Consider the following 19232-nt stretch of genomic DNA (forward strand, 5'->3'; position numbering starts at 1 on the left):
CTAAAACGATGGGCCTCCATGAATATTTCATTAAAATAATCCAGTCTTTTTGGTTGCCATTTCCAGGAAATACAGCAGGATCATTAGCCTAGCATAGCTTAACGTAGCATCAGCTAGCAGTTTTCCCCATCCAATGTTAAAGCTTAGCTACATACCAATTACACTCATTTAACTCCTACCAAGAAATTTAATTAATGTATTATTTACCTGAAAAGATGGGCCTCCATGAACATTTTATCAACATAATCCAGTGTTTTCGGTTGCTCTTCCCAGGAAATACAGCAGGGTCTATCACTCCTGGTCCTGCATGTTTTAGAGGTGATTCAAATGGTCAGCTCGTCAGTAAGCTCTGCTGAAGCCTGATAACGACCCATTTATTTGAATCAGGTGTGTTGGAGCAGGGAAGCACCTAAAACATGCAGGACAGTGGCTCCCCAGGACCAGGAGTGAGAAACCCTGAAGTAGATCATTAGCCTAGCGTAGCTTAACGTAGCATCACACAAAGATACAGCTTGCACATGCCAGTGTTACACTTGACAAAAGACAATAGCTCTTTAAAACACCCTTTACTACATTTTATATAAATTAAAATGAGAAATTTCCTAAACATGTTTACGCTTTAATTTCAAAGCTACCTAGCATGCTAGCTGTTTTCCCCATCCAATGTTAAAGCTTTGCTACATCTTCATTACACTCATTTAATTCCCACCAAGAAATTGAAATAATGTATTTACCTAAAACGACGGGCCTCCGTGAATATTTCATGAACATAATCCAGTCTTTTTGGTTGCTATTCCCAGGAAATACAGCAGGGTTTCTCACTCCTGGTCCTGGGGGAGCCACTGTACTGCAGGTGTTTCCCTGCTCAAACACACCTGAATCAAATAAATGGATCATTATCAGATGGCCAAACTCTTTCTTTAAACGTTATATCAATGCAATTGAGTGCTGGATTTACTATTATGGCTGATGGATGCTTTTTCCAGCAATATGACAGTAAGTCTGGAGATGCATCTTTATATATGTCCAACATTTATTTTCTCAGGACCATGCTCAGAGTCTCTGCTCCAAACGCAGGGAGGGACCTGGGCCCGACTCACTTCGGCGAGCTGCCTGCCGCCGGAGGGGAGCGGCCCGACTCCACCCCAACGCGCAGGAGCAGGAAGGTGGTCGACTACTTCTGGATCCCCACAGACCAGGACTGACATGAGGTCAGGCGTTTCCATAGTGCAAGTGAAACATTCAAATAAATAAAATGGAAAATGTCTTTGGTGCTCATGTACTGGACTTTATTGACATTAAAGCAATAGAGGTGCACACTAATTATGAATGCCTTACAACATGATTCAAATGCATTGCCGTGTAAATCATCATATGTTTCGCTCATATTTTGTTTTTAGCCATCGGGGTGGATGGGGATGTTGCATCCTATACATAACATTTAATTCAGCCAATTCAAGTAAACTGTTAAAAACTCTTATATTTTCATTTTCCATACTGAACATTCAAAGTAAACAAATTGCAGATGAGGCGTTTAACGCCTTCTCATCAGGTACGTTTGTGTAAAGAGGACATCTATTCAATTCATTGAAACGAGCCTCTTTTCATTCTCACACGTCGACGCTTATTAACCATTTGAAGTCTCACTGGAAACATTTTTTTTACTTCAATAAATTTATTGTGCAATTAAGGTCATGACTAAATCAAAGACCTCTGCATCTGCTTGGGCTCTAGAATCGATTTCATAGTCCCAGCACAAAAGAAAAAAAAAAAGAGAAAAAAGCCCATCAAACTCAGAGGTAGAAACACAGGCAACTTTGAAACATTTACGGCAGCACACCAATAACTACGGTTTCTCTTCTTTCTCTACGTTTTGTTACATTTTGAAGGATTATTAAGTATTGCAACCACTCATGAAATGAAAAGACAACAACAAAAAAGGAAGAGATAAAACACAAACCACAATAAATGGAAGTTGCTCACTGTCGTCTATGAAGAGCACTTTTAATTAACAAAAAGAAAGAAGAAAAAAGAAGCGGTTAACAACTTTTAAGTTAAGCATAGGTGGACTAAACATGCACTTTAATTTATTGCTTTGCCAGCTTCTGCTTCAGTGGGCCCATTAATTATGCCTGACTGAGTTTTTTTTAATCCCCTCCGATGTGTGTCCTTCTTCAAACCTGACAAAAACTGCATTCTGGGTGAATCTACTGTGACTAATTGTGATCTCGTCCCATGTTTTTCCTCTCTAGCAAAGATGCAGTTGTCTGTTTTGTGTCTGGATTGGTTAAGGCGGTCCTTTTTCCCTCCCACTGGATTCAGTCACATATGTAAAATAAAGTACGGACACAGACGTCCCAGAGAGACAACCTCTGAATTTTGTGATCGAATCTGAAGATCAGAATTTATCTGGCTGGATTGGACCTGGATTTAAAGCCAAACATTTGTGATTGGATCACTCAGAACATGTTAACTCCAGAGCTGAACAGGGTCCATGTGTTTGTGTGTCGAGGCTGGGCCCTTACACAAAGCAGATCACTGACAATACCTTAAGTTACTTTGTCTAACACTTGTAACTAGAATTAATGAAGCTCACCACTAATCGTCCTTATTTAAGGGGGAAATCATACGCAGTCTTAAAAAAAAAAAAGGTGCAATATGCAACATTCTGCATCACAAAATATCAGAATAAACAAACACAAATGGATGTCTTGAGCAGCAAGTTATGTCACACTCCTGTGTCATAACTGGGCCTCAGTTTTGGAAGCTGGTCCGACTGCTGCATTCGAGTACCACCAGAAATGCCAGACCCTCTTTTATGAACAATGCTGCGTTCAAATGGAGTTGTTCACTGCGCTCGCAAGATGAGCACATTTGAACATCTCCCTCGTTCCATTCATGACCATTTTTTCAACTCTACGTTTTTCTAAAAGCTCAAGAGTTCAGGATGTCCTGTACACGATGTGCTGGTCAATGATTACGAGGTCACAAGTTCCACTTGAACGCAGCAAGGGACGCATCAAAATGAGCTGCTCTGTCGTGGCAGAAAGTAGGTCGATGCATCCAGCTGAAGGCGATTCTCTGGTTTTACTTCCAGAGAACGCGAGTTCTTTGGCTAAAAAAAGGCTTCAGAGAAAAGACCAGGGTTATAACTGGTCTGGCATTTTCGTGATGGGAGAGCTCTATGAGCTGCATAATGACCCAAAACTAGCTCATCTCCTGGACCTGTATGTCGTTTTGTTTTGGTGTGCTCAACTGTGACAACTTGTGGTGCTCAATTATTGCATATAGGACCTTTGAATAAAGACCATTACTAAAGGGGGAAATCAGGGAAAAAAATGGAACTGAAAAACATGCAAAATAGTGAGAAAAAAAAATTATAAACTTGATGGAGCCACTCAAGACTTCATGTGGCTGATCAGGACACGGATCCAAAAATCTAACATCCATTAGGCATCAGATCAAAAGGATGCGTCTCAGCCTATCATCATGGCGCAGGATGGTGACACGTGATGATCCACGGGTACAAGCTTTCGTTTTTTATATTCGAGTGACAGAAGCAGCTGAAAGCCACGTTGTAGTGGTTTTAATTATGCAATTAAGATGCTTAACACAGGAAAGGCAAGTGTAATAATCAGAGAAGGTCATCATCTACACCACGGTGCTTCTGCTTCGCTTCTCAGTCTGCTTCATCCTCCGACTCCTCCTCCTCTGCTGTCTCCAGCCAGGTGAGCCACTGGTTAACCTGATGTGGACAAACGAGGTGGATGTCTTTGAATTCATTCTCAAGTTGATCTAAAACATGTGTATGATGCATAGAAATATCTGTGCCGATTGTGTGGTCTGGTCATATGCATTCAGTATGACCTCTCTGGTGTGCGTGCGTACAGAAATAGACGGCGATAATGTGACTGTACCTGGAATAAAGCTTTTCCTTTTCCAGGGAATTCTTGGGTAATGTCTTCTTTCCATGCGAGGAAGGCTTCTTCTTCAATGATCTCCATGTCGTAGAAGTTGACAAAGTAGCGCAGCAGCATGCCTTATTGCAGAGAATTGAAATACTTGTGAGTGAATGTTTACTATATTGGAATAACATGAAACGTCCTACACGCAGCCTGGGTGAGCTATCTCTGGGGTTCGCTTACCTTTCGGGAACCCGTTGGCATTGCATTGGACCTGCAGGGCATAGAGCGCGCTGACCTGCAGCTCAGTATGGTCATGCAGGAACTTCTGCATGACGGGCTTGAAGGCCAGCAGCAGCTGTTTCTCCTGCTCCAGCTGCTCTTTGGAGGGGGCTGCTAGCTGCTCGTCATTCTCCACCATGCACAGCTCCTGGGCGATGTACTGGAGGAAACTGGGGAAAGGATATACAGGACATTGAATTTTACAACGCAGATTTTCCTCAGACTCAAGTCTGTGTCGCTTTTTAAAACCACGCACTCCCTGCACCATTGATAAAAATCAGCTGTTTTAAATCATGGCACCCAGGAGCTTCTTGAGTAAATTCAAATGTTATTTTGTGACAGTAGGGTTTGATCAGATTGATCTAAATGATGCAAAATTACCAAACAAGGCAGCACCAGGCAAGCAGCTCCCGTCTCTCCATGGCCTAAAAACTTTGATTTTCTGTATGGACTTTGGTGCAGATGAATTAACATAGTTTAGTTTTAAAGTTGGAAAAGACTTTCCAACAATGAAGTAAGCAGGAATGAAATCATTCGGGCATAGCGTACTGGTGGACAAAATCAGCCTGGTTCCCAGCACAACGCAGCACTCGCACACCAATACTTCAAAAAAGCCAAAATGTCTATAATGTCATTATGTTAGGTCTGATTTACTTGATCAATACTGTGTTTGTTGATTAAGACAAATGTCTCATACTTAAATACAGTCCTTGCCTCAGTGTCATTGGATTATAATTACCTGGTCATGAGGATGTTGACAAAACCCTTATCGGTGTGGAGCTTGGGAGAGATGTTGTCTTTAATCCACTTGTAGATGGACTGTGGAGAGGGGTCTGCCTTTATCTGCTTGAGCAGCTCCTTCTCCAGCTTCAGCAGCGGGAACAGGAAGCTCAGGCCCTTCCCCTCCAGGATCTCAAGCATGCGGTCCTTGTTCTGATCGATTTCTACAGAGCAGACAATTATTCAAAATCCTGAAGCGACTCGCAATCATTCATCATTCGTCACTTATACTGACGAAACAATTGTTTCTTAACAAAACAGCTTCTTGATGGGTCACTACCTGGAAGCATCTTCTGCATGTTGACCTTGCTCTGTTGGAAGAGGTCAGTGAGCCACTCCCGGTCCTTCAGCTTGGCCGTCTGTTGCAGGCAGAGCAGGAAGAGAGGGAAGTGGGTGCCGTTCTCCAAGGGGTGAGCCAGCTCCGCCACACTCACCAGCTCTGCGATGATGGCCCGCGCCGCAAACTGGGCCAGGTAGGACTTCACCAGTGGCACGTCCACCTCGATCTTGGGGCACTGGTCCAGGACATTAAGGAAGGCCTGTGGGAGCGGATGGGATGTCAAAGTGCAACTACAAGACTCGGTGTAAAATGCGTCATCGAAAATAAACGGTGACATTTTCACATCATACCTGCATGAAGTTCTCTCCAGTGATGAGGCCCTCTGTGCGGAGCGTGTGGATCAGAGTGCTCACATGCTCCTTGTCCTCGTCGGTACGATCCAAGGAAAATACAATGATCTTGCTGAGCATCTCTGGGAGGAAATGCTTAGGAGCCTTCATCTCTCGCACACCGTTCACGGCCTCAGTCAGGTTCTTGCTGTTCAAGTACTCAGTCATGATTGCCTCCTGGAAGAGAAGATACAGATTTTAAAACGATCTTTTTAACAACAGTTTTCACAAACATTTGGGCATTCATGTGCTCATAATGTTCCATATGCCTGTAAGGAATTGGGTAAAGGGGCTTTTTTCCAGTTAATTTAATTGAATGCTTTCAAATCCAAACATAGTTCTTAAGGCCGTCTCTACAACATGCACTTCATAATGTGCTTGTAAATTTAATCTGGATTATTTTTAACCGTTTTCTGCTTGTGTTTTAAATGTGAAAATTTGTCTCAATTCTCAATCGGATTTTCCTGGTTAAATTTAAGCAAGGACAAAAAAGGATTTTTACTATATGCTTCAACTTACCGTCATCTTAAGCAGTTCCTCCCTCGCAGGTGGTGGTTTCTTGTTCGTCTTCTGAGGTTTCTCTTGGATGGGTGGAGGGTTGGTCTTCAAGCCAAGCTGTTGAGGCTGAGTACAAAGGGTTTGATGAATATCATGTCTTTTTCTGCATTTAATTGTCCTCTACCTTCTCTCCTCTATCTACACAAGCTTTATCAATCCAGTGGAAAATTAGGCATCGCTTGCTCTTACCTGTCCCAGGGGTGGGGTTTGAGTACGTGGGGGTTGAGCACTGGGTGGCATCATGGTCGGGATCTGAGGCTGAAGCTTGGGAACCTGGTTCTTGTTGAGAAGGAATGACTGCGCAGGCCTGAGGCTGATCTGTGTGACCGCGAGGACATCATGGACACAGGATAGAATAGAACAGGATTAGCAGTCGTCTTTATAAAACACCAAAACTGCACTTTGGTGCAATCCATGCTCTCATATCTCATAATCGCAATCAGTGGACCAGCTACGAGTTTAAAGAAAAGAGTAGAGGGAGAGGAGGGAGTTCAGCAAAGACAGAGGAGATTAAAGAAAGATGGAGGCAAAGGTAGAAGACAAGAGTAGTAGCTGGTTGTATTCCTCAGATAACGCGTCTTTTCTAATCAGTGAGCATGAAGAGACCAAACACTGGCAGCTGGACTGTACCAACTCAGACTTATGCGATTACAGATTACAGATGTCCCAAAATGTCCATTTACCTCATCAGCATTGAGCTGTCCTTTCTTGCTGAATCGTGGAGGCAAGTCCTTGGACTGGACCTGCTGCTGGGCCAAGTGGTTCTGGTTCTGGTTGAGAAAATGCTGGTTCTGAACCTGTCAAAAAAGGAGAAAGTATTACTTTTGTTCAACTCTGACTTCAGGACTTATAACTATTTTACCAACTGATTATAAATATCCACTGCTGGCAGGGTTACCTGGTTGGACTTAACAAAAGACTTGGGCCCCATGTCGAACTGTGACTGTGGTGGAGCGGCGATGTGGGCGTTGTGGCCGTTGAAGAGCGGATTGGTGCGATGGCGTCCCATTGTGGGCGAGTACCTATCCTGAATAACGCCTGGACCAGTTCCAATTCCACAACCTGGAAAAACAAACATCACTGAAAAAAAACTTTATAACATTATTGTTTGAACACTTCACAGGAGAATCTCAGACAAATATCATTTTATTATTTGTGAATTATTTCTGTATATACAGTACTGTGTAATTCTATCCTGGGTTTGAAATTACCAGTATAACATCATAAATATACAGTTTAACCCTAGGTGAGCCTTTTGTTACACAGCTAAAGTTTGCTAGGTTTCCAACAAAGAACAGTTAGCTCTAACTATGTGTCAGGGCCTTATACAACCACCATGACATGTGGGATGCACAAAACAAAGCCTTTACCTGGCATCTGTCCAAACATGTCTGCCAATCCCCCAAGAGTCTCCCTGTCAAGTTTCAGTCTGTTGGGCATGAAGGGGCTTTCCAGGAAGAAGTCCATTCTCATCCCCTGAGACATGGGTGCTGGGATGAAAACACCCAAATCCTGTGAGAACAAAGAAGACACCATCACCACCGTGATTAAAGTGCCTGACATGATGAATAGCCAAACCCAGAACTCAGCTCGAGTTCTTAAATTAACTCTAGTTGTTATCAAAACAGAGACGTATTTGCATCCTGTGCTTAATCATCAGGATATTGCCCTGCTGACTCACAGTGCTTGTAATAGGGGCTTATGTAAAGAGACTAGCAATTTGTAAAGGAAACAGGTTTATATTTATGGAGTCATTTAATGCAACCCTGCTTCCGTTGTCCAAAGTGACAACGATTATTAATCCTCTCAGAAAGGAGGCGAGTCAAAACAACAAAACATCTCCAAGGGACTCACTTTCACTGCCTCCTGACGGATCTGGATAATCGTCTTTGGTCCGTTGTCAATGAAAGCCTTACGGGGGATCCAGTTGTTTTCTCGCAGTTCCACTCTGTCTTGCAGCAGGAAGCGGATCCTAGCGGGCAATTCCTTGTGATTCATTAAGGATCGCATACGGCCAAAGTACTGATCCATTAAAGACTAAAGAAAAAGAGAGGAGAGTGGGAATGAGAAACTGTCAGTGATGGGTCGAGAGCTTAATCCTATGGCTCAGTGCTTTGTGGGAACTTTTCAAAAAACTTTTTTGGATTTTAGTTGGACATCAAAAGCAGGATCTGCATTTTTAGAATAAATTTTCAGCCATGAAAGTCTGAAGCCGTTACCTTTGCTTTCTCATGGTCGAGTCTCGGCCCCACTGTTCTCATTATCTGACAGAGGCACTCCAGATCCTCCCCCATATCCTTGAGCTGGACTCTCTTCTTCTTTTCCAGAAGCTTCAGAATAGATCGAAAAGAGAAAGCAAGCACAGGTGAGATGAGGTATCCTATTCAGTTTTCATGGAGGTATGCATGGAGCTACGAGTTAGGAGTAGGCACGCACTGTTTTGATGCACTTATGAAGGATAGATTCATGGATGAGGTCGAGTTTGCCAAGTTCCCCGATGAATTTAATGTTGCCAAGCATCTTGATCTTGGCAATGGCACGCTGCTCCTCCTCTTCAGAAGTAAGAGGGTTGTCATGTTTGTCATAGACTGGGGGGAAAAAAATGACATGATGAGATGCACTTATTATAGAACAAGCCAAGGTAAAATCAGCTGATGCCTGTTTTTTTTTTTTTTCTTAAACAAGAGCGTGACTTACTTTCAACATTTCTGGTGCGGTTTTCAAATTCATCTTGAAGCTTGGAAATCAGCAGTCTTCTGAAGGTCTACAACAAAACAATGACAACAAAATAATTGACAGGTAAAATTAAAAATGTTTTACGGAATGCACAGATTGTAAAATAAAAAGAAAAAAAAGAGTTGTATTTAAAGATAACAGGAGTTCTGTATTGATACTGCAGACAAATGGAGGAAAAGTGACACTCAGTGTTCAGGTAAAAATATTTTTTTCCTAATAAATGAGAATATACTGAATATAAAATATATTTTATTCAAAAAGCAATAAAAACGGAAATAAACTTGTCACTAAAAAAGTCTGAAACAAACCTAACAACTTGTGAATTCAAATAAACAAATGCAGTAAGAGCTAATATAAGCTTTGAAGAAGACAACGTGTACTAGAGCTTAACATGGCGTTTTAAGAGTTCCACTCACTGTGCTCTGCTTTTGGGATGTTTGGAGCTCAGATGAAGGGCCATCAAAGTTTGGTGCGTCCTCTGCCAAGCGCAGACATAGCTGAGCATAGAGCGAGCTATACTTCGGCTCTTCTAGGGCTTTGTCTACAATCTGAACCACAGAGATGAGAGAAACCAGAGAGCGATGATTTAAGGCCATTATACCATGGGCATGAGTCACTTGGTGCAGTCTGCCAAGTGTTGATGAATGCACTTTCATTTGACTGCGAGTACAAAACAACACAGATGTACACTTACCAGCAAGATGATTCCTTTAAGGACGAGTTTTGAATCTACGCCCACGTTCAGGAGCTCAAGGCATAGCTTGTCAAACTTATCAGGCGTGAGTTTGTTGAGTATGCTGAAAAAGATGCCAGCAGAAGGTCAGTATATTTCACACATTATTTCAAACATGCACTAAATTACACATATCTGTGCCCTAAAAAGTGACAAGGAACGTGTCTGAAAAAAAGTCAGGCATTTTCCATAATTCTTCCTGCAAGCTCCTGATTCAGGTTTTTGGACAGCTCACAACCGTAAAGAGGTCAAGTATCACAACTCCTGCATTGTCAACGCAGGCTCCACCCCTCGCCTGGATGTTCCAGACATTCTTGTTGCCTTGAACACATCTGACCCAGACAATCTCCTGCTGCACCAGACTGGCTTTTAAAAATAATCCTTGGTAAATTGTTAAACTCAAGGATTTTGCACACTTTTCTTGTGATTGAGTCAATGCTGCTTTCACACTATCAACAGAGTTTCACTCTGCAATGGGTGCACAGTGATTTACAAACAAACGGGACCTTCACATTTGGTGACAAATGTCATTTTCATTAAAAAAAACACAAAAAAAAAATTAAACCAAGTAAAATACAAACACACAGCAACAAGGCAAAGGCCTCTGTCTAACTCTGGCTCAATTATTGCACACAAGATGTCATGTGCAGTTAGTTGGTTTCTCAGTATTTCTGATCTCAGGCTGCAGAGTCAACATCTGTATCATGTGGTGGCCACTAGCGAGCCTACATATCTAAGGCAAAACGTGTCATCTCCTAAGCTTTTGTACTCATAATCATCAGCTGACACGCCGGGGAACAGGCCCTGAGTGCATTTAGCAAAACACATGCCTTCATAAAAACTCAGCATTATGCCAACATTGAACAATCACTGAGCAGTTCAGAGAGAACAAACACTCCCAATTTGGCTGTTGGGAGACTACTTCTCAGCATACAGGTGCCTTCAGAAGAATGATTGCTACTCCAGCACCTGCAACAACTGTCAACACTGCCAAGAAACAATCTACAAGACGGTCAGAAAAATAAATGTAATAAAATGGATGTCAATATCTGCAGCATACTAGAGAAATCAGCCCGCCAAAATATAAGAAAGTATTGTCCTTTGAGATGCATATGAAATCCTGAGATTTACCATATAGAGTTGAAACTTACCCCCTCACTTTCCTGAAGATTGCATCGTGTCGCTCTTTTTCGTTGCCGGAGTTGACATCTCGTCTAGTGCTTCGTGAAGGAACCCATCTCTGAGAGCTTTGCCCTGGGGTTTTCCCCAGGAACTCGCTGCAGGAGAACCAAGGAAGACAATAAGTGAAGACGTGGTGGATGATGCTAGACAATGAGCATAATTATTGGTTATAGCCATAAAAGGCTGCACTACCTTATTGAGCTTAGCAGTTCAACTTGCACAGCAGGACCACAATAATTTTATCAATAAAGTTTAAAGCATGGCACTAACTCAGTTTTCTTTCAATTGAGGCTTTTTTATTCAGCAAAGATGTGGGATTATTAACGCTAGTAATTTGTGGCATTGTGTAATTAAAAGACTATGTATTACACATGCTTTTAAAAAAGAAAAAAGGACAAACCTGTTGCCGACAGTCTTGGGATAGTGCTGAGGTGCACCCCTACCACCTCCTCCCCCTGAAGAAGCACTGCAGAAACAAAAACAACGATTGAATATATGAAGTGTAACACTGCAAAAGTTCCAACATTTTTTTTTTTTTATCTTCACTTCATAGGAAACAAGATTAACTGCAATGCAAATTAATTCAGCTTCATAGGCCAAAATCACATCCCTTCCGGTGATAAAACATTTAAAATAGGAGTCTGTAATTGCATGCTATCCCCTCCGCTCTCTTGTCAACGCTACCTCAAGGCTGTCAGACAACTGACAGTGTGATTTTCTAATTTCTGGTTTAACACACATTGTTGGGTTTAACAGCTTCCTCTAGCTTTGCCATTACCCAAAAACCTTGCACAAACTGGTGAAAGCAATTGTCAGTCTCGACCTTTAACGATTAATTAGACAAAAACATTATTTAAATGCCCAAAACATTATGTAATAAAGCCAGAGAAATGCACAGTACAGCAGACAAACAGATAGATGGACTAATCCTCAAACGCATTACAGTACAAGGATGTACAAATAAATACAGCGGTAAATGGGGCTGATTATTTATTCAGGGCGTCCACGTTTAAGGCATTCTTAAAGCCTATAGCGATTTGACATTACAAGTTCTCAAACTGAAATAACAGGGATGTTTGACTTTGTACGCCTGCAGGAAGATGATCCAAGACAGACTGGAGCATGCTAGTTTTTTACATTCAGACAACATAATGGAAACACTGATGCAGTGTGTGACGTCCCGTTAACTGTGGGCCTCTCGTGCTAGATGTGTGCAGCCGTCGCCACAACAGGACAACCCCCCCCCCCCCTCCACCCTGATTCATTATGCCTACCACCCATTCGTTTTTTACATAAAAGGGTTCACAAAGAAAAGTGTCTGACAGCCATTTTGAGCCTTCCACATCCTGCTTTGTTCTAAAGGCCGGAAGTTCTTATCCAAAATGCTGGCTGAACGCTAACCGTGCAAAAAAAATTAAAAATACAGATGCCATGGTATTTCCTGTACCATCTTTGGTTTGTTACCTGAAACGAGAAGCACCCCCTTCTGCAATCACACTCTCCACTTTGGCGGCTTGACAATGAAGAATACTTAAAAGAATAAGAATAATAGGGAGGGATGGGGAAAACGGTGCTGGGGAAGAGAGAAAGGATGCATGCAATTAGTAACCGGAGAAGGCAAAAAAACACGACATAATCTTAGAGTAGACACAATAACCTTTGGCATTATTATACAGGTATTCAAGTGGACACCATGAGTAAAGCATTATATTAGAAGACATTTAGTTAACCTGCATTGTTTAATAAACATGTAATTTTTTTGCAGGCCGAGCCCCTGATGCAAACTCTAAATGTAACTATAACGTCGTTTTTCAGTGTAGTTGATTAAAAATGGTGCCAGACACACGTGCATTGGTTAATCAATGGTGGGCTCGCTCGATATAATCACATCAAGCGTATAAATCAATGCTCCTCTTATAACGGCCACAACAAAGCAGAGGTAGTTCAGCTAACAGGCTAACACCATCAGCTAACGGTATCCAATTAGCCAGCTATGTTGCTAAATCTCCATCTCGGCTACGTCACGACCGCAGTGATGTTTACCTGAAACTATTTTGAACACCCTATTGCGGGCTCAATTGGCTGTGTGACTTGTAAGGAGGTTGAATGTTTGCGGTCACACTGGAATGACCGCAAACGTGCACGCTGGGTCCGTTTGTTTTTCTGCTGGATGACAGGACAGGACGAGCCTGCACAAGCAACAATAACGCCGCATCATAATGCAGTGGAACAGGGCAGGGCAGCGTGGTTAGCAGCTAACGCTTACATCCGATCGTGCTTGCACCGCGACTCTGATTTTAAAGCTCTTTTCAAGGATTTAAAGCCATTTTCAAGTGGCCCCGTCAAGCATCAGATCTAGTGGAACATAATGACCAGCCAGACTAAAGTGACAGTTAAGCAACGGCGCGTCATCTTCATTTGCATGCAAATACTTGTGAGGCTAGCTTGACGACGACGCCATTTTCTACTTGATTGTATATCAGCTGAGCCATTGATAAGCAATACTATCTGCCGGCTCTGAGGCTAAAATGCTACGGTTAGCTTTAGCTAGTCGCTGCTATAAACCATTGGTATTTTCACTTGCTAGCTAGCAGAAGCCATTTTGGATGAACCGGCGCGGTCTTGCAAGGGAGGAACTCTGCCTTACCTTTACTAAGGCAACTTCAGTTTTATATTTTTGTGTCACTACCAAAGAAGAAATAAGAATGTTGCAAAAGAAAAGCGGCTTTTGCGACGGAGAGCAGCAGAGCTAAAAGCAGGAAGATGACCGCAGACACACGCACGTCAATCCCCTGCTCGCAGCCTGGCTTGTTTGTTGTAGCTAGCTTGGAGAGTCCTCAAACGCCTGCTACCTTATGGGGGAAGAAAAGTCAACAAATCACATTGGCCCCTTATTTTGTTGCCATGTCGATCCTAGCCAATCACAGCAAAGCTTTGTTTTTAAGGTGTTTCCAGCAACAAACGTTATCCAATGGGATACAGCCAAATGCTTAAAAGACCGCCTCCTTCAGTTGATTGACATGTAATTTAACATCTGCAGTGCAGGCAAAGATGTTATTTATTGGCTCAGAATAATGGAGATTAGGGCATTCAATTACAAATAAGTATATAATGTTTTTTCCACCAACACTAAATTAATCTGTAAATTATTATTAAACAAGCTTGAGCTCTGGAAAACTATAATGGATTCTGGCTGTGTAGCTGTGCTTATAATAAATTTTTTCTTGATTTTATTTTGCAGACATCATGCGGACCCCTAGGATTAAGCATAATACACCAGTATTATCTTTAATACTACATTAATCATCATTCTCACAATGTCCAAAGAAAGAATTTAGCTGTGTTGTTTATTTGGTTGTGGATTTTTCAGTGCACAACTGAGTGGAACCCAAGGACACACACACTGACCCCCCTTGACTCATCAATCATGATTTTGTTCATTACACTGCTGCCATATGAATATGTGTGCAGGTATTCCTAATAAATAGACAGATGGGTAGATGGATGAATGGATGGATGATCCAACAAAAAATAACTAGTTGGCATTGGATGGATGTGGATCAGTCACCAGGGAGCGTGAATCCATGACCCTGTGGAGAGGTCTTACACCCTGTTACCTTTGCTGATATACCGGAGCAGCTGAATATAATCGTCTGCCCACTGCCAGTCTCTGTTCAGCCTTCAACTTTTAGAATTGACTCCATTTTCACTTTAGCCACAACTGGAAGGTTTTGGAGCCATATCAGTGCAGGCCAAGGGCAAATTGCCATACATCACTGACTCTGCTGAGAAGGGCACACACGGGGTCATGACCTCCTCTACTCCATGCAGCCAGAAAAATAATTGGGGACCTCCATCACCCTAGACACCACAGCCCAGCATTTTGAGTTACACAACCTGCCACCTCTTGACCTTCCCTGCACCACAATGTTACTAAGAAATAACAGTTTTGTAAAATAAGATAAATAAGAACTTTTTGGCATGGCAATTTAACTAATTGTCAATCACTGCTCGTTTTTTTTTTTTTATAGCTTGAGGATGTAATGGCATATTAAATACATAATCAAACACGGCTGACGGGTTTCATATGATCACAACAATACATCAGTCAGCATTACTGCTGATGAAATCATGCTCTGCATAATACAAAAAGATCTTATACATGCAGGTCTGCAAAGCTGGAGTACATAGACTATACAAGAAGAAAATATGCGGTTCAAGGAATATACAGTAGTATATCCTTATATTTACACATATTTTCACATCACATGACACAATTATGCAGCTCTCAAATACATAGATACTGAAATGCTGAGTCGCCGTTTTGTGCATTTGTGACACATATACGAAACATCATGCAACTTGCTTTAAAATGAGTCAATTGCAGCAGGACTGGGATGTTGCACGAGTCAGAAATGAGTATTGTACTTATATGTATTTTGTCCCGATTTCCACTAGAGGGCAGAATGATTCCTCAGTTGACATCAAGAGGATCCACAGCCTTTTGCTTCTCTTCCGTTTTGGGCTCCATCAGTTGCCCACTATATACCAGCGTCTCTCCTGAATTGTATTACCTTCCCCTATCATAACCACTGACTTCAGACTCTGTAGACGAAATATAATACCTGTGTTGTTCTGTCTAACCTCGTTCTCCCTCTCTATCTTCATTTTTTTTCCCATCCTGCCACCTTGGAGAAAACCTTCATCTTGTAGGTCTGTGGAAGCCATTCGCAATGCATTATGGAGATAAAGATCTCTGACCCAATTAAATAACAATTCGCTGGCCCTCATTCATCCCACCAGACAACCCTCATAACCACCTCAACCCTTCTTTTGTGTTTCTAAAAGTGATTACAGATTTAATTAGCTCGGGACCTTGCTTTGATATCCACACAGATATAGTTTGAAGATAGATGCCTCAGCTGGGCGATGATTACTTGCAAGGGGAAATGAGACAAAGGCTCAAGTAACTTATAATAAAACTCACCTGAAACATTATCAATCGAGGGAAAGCCATTGCAGTCTCAGCTGTGTTTCCTCCAACTCTCCATCATGACCTGTGCTGTGTTTTAATATCACAAAAGAAACACCAAAATCACAAAAGAACACATTTAAACTCAGAGATGGAGGCAGCGCTGGATCACCAAGCCATGCTGTGATGTAAGGGCCAATTCCAATTCATATCTTAACCCTCAATCTTAACCCTCAAGCTCAACCCTTAATCTTAACTGGCCCTCAAACCCAATTGTTGAGGGTAATTTTGTCACTTAGAAATGGGACAGCCCTTAAATGCAGATACATCTTCAGACTGTAGGGGGCAGAATAACGTGAAAGCTGCGTCCAGTCTGTCAACTCCAAAAAAAGAAGAAGAAGAAGACATTTACGTCACGATTATTTATGACGATCCATTTGTCAGTCAAGTTATTAGGTTGTCAGTTAGTTATAAGATGATACTCATACAAATACCACAACCACGGACATATTCAGCTGACAGTTACCACACACCATGACTTATTGAAAAGTAAACGATAGCAAACGATCGATTGTCCGCACCGGCCGGCTATTGACAAAAGATTGTAAAATAAAAATAAATGTTACGCAGCAATGACGTAAGTAATCCATAAAATGGGCCTAAACTAAGATAATACAATGGTTTTCATCATTTTGTATATCTTTATTAACAAAGAAAATACTTAATTTGTAGCGTACTCGTTTCGCTGCTTTCGGCGCCATCTTTGTTGTCAAAACACGCCATGCATTCTGGGTAGCCCTTGCTCCCAAGGGTGGTCTCGGAAAATCTCAATATTGAGGGCGATACAGCCCTTAAACTTGGCCCTCAACTTAATTTTTCTGAGAATCGGGACAGCACTTGCACTAGCGCGCATTTTTGAGATTGAGGGTTAAGCAAGGAATTGGAATTCACCCTAAACTTGCGATTTCTTGGGCGCAGGGAGTGAGCGGTTGATGATGCAACACTTTGGTTTCCTGTTGGTAACAGAAGAACACAGAACACAGAAAATGACACATTTTATGTCAAGAAGGATGACGGCAACAGGAACGTTGTGCTAGTGAAGCAACACGGCTGCAAACTCATTGGGTATAACTGAAAACATGAAGACGTGCCCCATAAAAGGTCGCACTGCTGCTGTATACCCGCAAATATTCCCTCGCTCTGGTCCGATTGTGATTCTTGACAGAGCTTCCAAATGTTGGACAACGGACACAGCATACAAATATTGTTTCGGTTCACATCGACCACATCATCTATCCACTGTCTATCGCTCCATCCAATCTGCTGACATATAGGGCGAAAGGTGTGATACACCGTGGACAGGTCATTAGGCCATCTGAGAGCCAACACACCGAGATGAACAACATTCACACCTACGGGCAATTTATGTGTGACCAGTTAACCTCTGCATATTTTTGGACTGGAACGGAAACCCACGCACACACAGGGAGAACATGCAAAGTCCATGCAGAAAGGTCCTTGTTCTGACCGGGTTGTGAACCTGGGTCTGTGCAAACCACAATTTCACCATGTGGCAATGTCCAAAAGTAGTGCACTGCAGCTTTAAGCAGACATAGAATGTATTATTACTATGTACTAGCACTATGTACAGCCATATTAGCTATCGTTCTGTCATCCTGCTTAAGAAAATGTACTGACGTTAAGGAGACGCTACCGCTGCCATAAATAAATGCCACTGACGATACAGTAAGTACCTATGATGTACAAGGAAATGAAATATGCATATATATCCATCCGTTCCATTATCTACCGCTTTATTCTCCACATGAGGGCTACTAGGTTCGATGGTGCCAATCCCAGCTGACAAAGAGCGAAAGGGCCTATATATATATATATGTACATTAGTAAAAACAGATGAATAGGTTTCATGCGTCAAGCTGTCACAAACCATGAGGATCAAACTTTACTTTTATTTGTGTTTCTCAAGAGCATTAAAAAAAAAAACAAGCACTGTTGAAGAGCTGCAATAAATAACCAGGACGACCTTTTCCCACATGCATTTATCACTATGCAGCAGCTACGTTTTTTTGCTCACAGCGGAAAAGCAGCTTCCACCGAACAGATCTGTCTATGTGAACATGCAATTAGGGAAACTCTGACACACCCGCTCCGTCCCGTACCTCCACGTCAACGCGTCTTCTTCAAAAGTGTTCGCCGAAGCTAACAGCGGGTTAATGTCCTATGCTACGGCGCCGCAGACAAGATCACGCACGTTTGTACCTCTCCATGTTGGCTATTTATACCAGGTTCACCCTTTAACCCGCTCATATGAATTTGTCCCCCGACCTTCAAGGAACAAAGAAACATGAATGAAACAGTCCTTTATCCTCCCCTTGAGAAGTGAGTGACCTTTCTCACACATTTCAGAACCTCTATTTATCCAGGGAAAGGTTTCTTTTTGTTTGTTTTTTTCAGCATGCGGCACGCTGTTTTTGTTTGTTTGTGCTTTCATCTGTGCGTTCATACAAGATTCAGACCTGGGTGTTACGATTCCACCTGCACCTTCTCCTCAATTTTATTATTAGTGTTGTTTTTGTGGCTGCTGCTCTTTCCCCTCTCCTCTGACTCTGCAGGGGGCGTGGCTGACCCAGTTCCCAGACACCGGTGATCGTTTGCACCTGCGCGGCTCCTCCTCACCTGCACCAGATGTCTAATCAGCGGGGCTTAAAGGCGGAGCCATTTCTCCTCACCGGTGTCAGATCGTTTTCGAACATACATGGGTAAAGTCATGCTGCCAGCTCTCTCGCTGTACTTACCTCACAAGAATACTTACCCGTTCGTCTCCGCTCCAGGTCGTCACGTCTCCTGCTGGTCTTCAACTCCCTGGCTGTTCCGGTCTCCCTATTCTCCTGGGATCTCCTGTGCCACGTTCGTGAGTTGTTTCCACTCTGGATTTCCACCGACCTGCCGAGTCACCCCCGCAGTAGCTGCAAGGACAATTTTCCTCCTTTCTCTCCATCTATCCCCTATCGCTTCCCACTTTTGGGAAGTCGTTTTATGTTATACGTTTGTTAATAAATTTATATTGTTTTGAAATAGTCACCTCCGTCTCCGTCTGCTTTCGGGTCCACGCCACTTAATCATTACATAACGATCTGACCAACATGGACCCGGCGGACTTTGACGCATTAAAACAGGCTATTTCCGCCCAGGGCGCACTCATCGGGCGCCATAGTCAGATGCTTGCCGAAATCTCCCTTTCACTCCGCGAACTTTCGGCTAATGCTGCTAGGTCGGCTAACCCTCCCGTAGCCTCCGCCACGTCCGTTTCCGCTAGCGCGGAGCGGGTAGTTGCGGCTAGTAGCGCTAACTTAGCCACTTCCGCTAGTTCGCCGCGGGAACCTTTTGTCCCCATTCC

General features: G+C 42.6%; 1 protein-coding gene across 1 annotated transcript; it reads right to left on the bottom strand.

Moving 5' to 3' along the window:
- Window positions 1-1311: 1311 nt before the first annotated feature.
- Window positions 1312-18102, bottom strand: eif4g2b (eukaryotic translation initiation factor 4, gamma 2b; the record flags this gene model as incomplete). The annotated part of the gene is made up of 22 exons (XM_083893770.1): window positions 1312-3745; window positions 3918-4039; window positions 4146-4354; window positions 4924-5128; window positions 5245-5503; window positions 5595-5810; window positions 6153-6257; window positions 6381-6509; window positions 6875-6988; window positions 7090-7253; window positions 7562-7703; window positions 8046-8228; window positions 8411-8521; window positions 8628-8779; window positions 8889-8955; window positions 9344-9475; window positions 9622-9724; window positions 10812-10937; window positions 11243-11308; window positions 12307-12415; window positions 16996-17189; window positions 18095-18102. 22 exons carry the CDS (start codon window positions 18100-18102, stop codon window positions 3680-3682), a joined length of 2982 nt encoding a protein of 993 aa, XP_083749896.1. The 3' UTR covers window positions 1312-3679.
- Between the last annotated feature and the right edge of the window lie 1130 nt (window positions 18103-19232).

This window comes from Microchirus variegatus, assembly GCF_963457635.1.
Source record: "Microchirus variegatus genome assembly, chromosome: 8".
Taxonomy (NCBI): Eukaryota; Metazoa; Chordata; class Actinopteri; order Pleuronectiformes; family Soleidae; genus Microchirus; species Microchirus variegatus.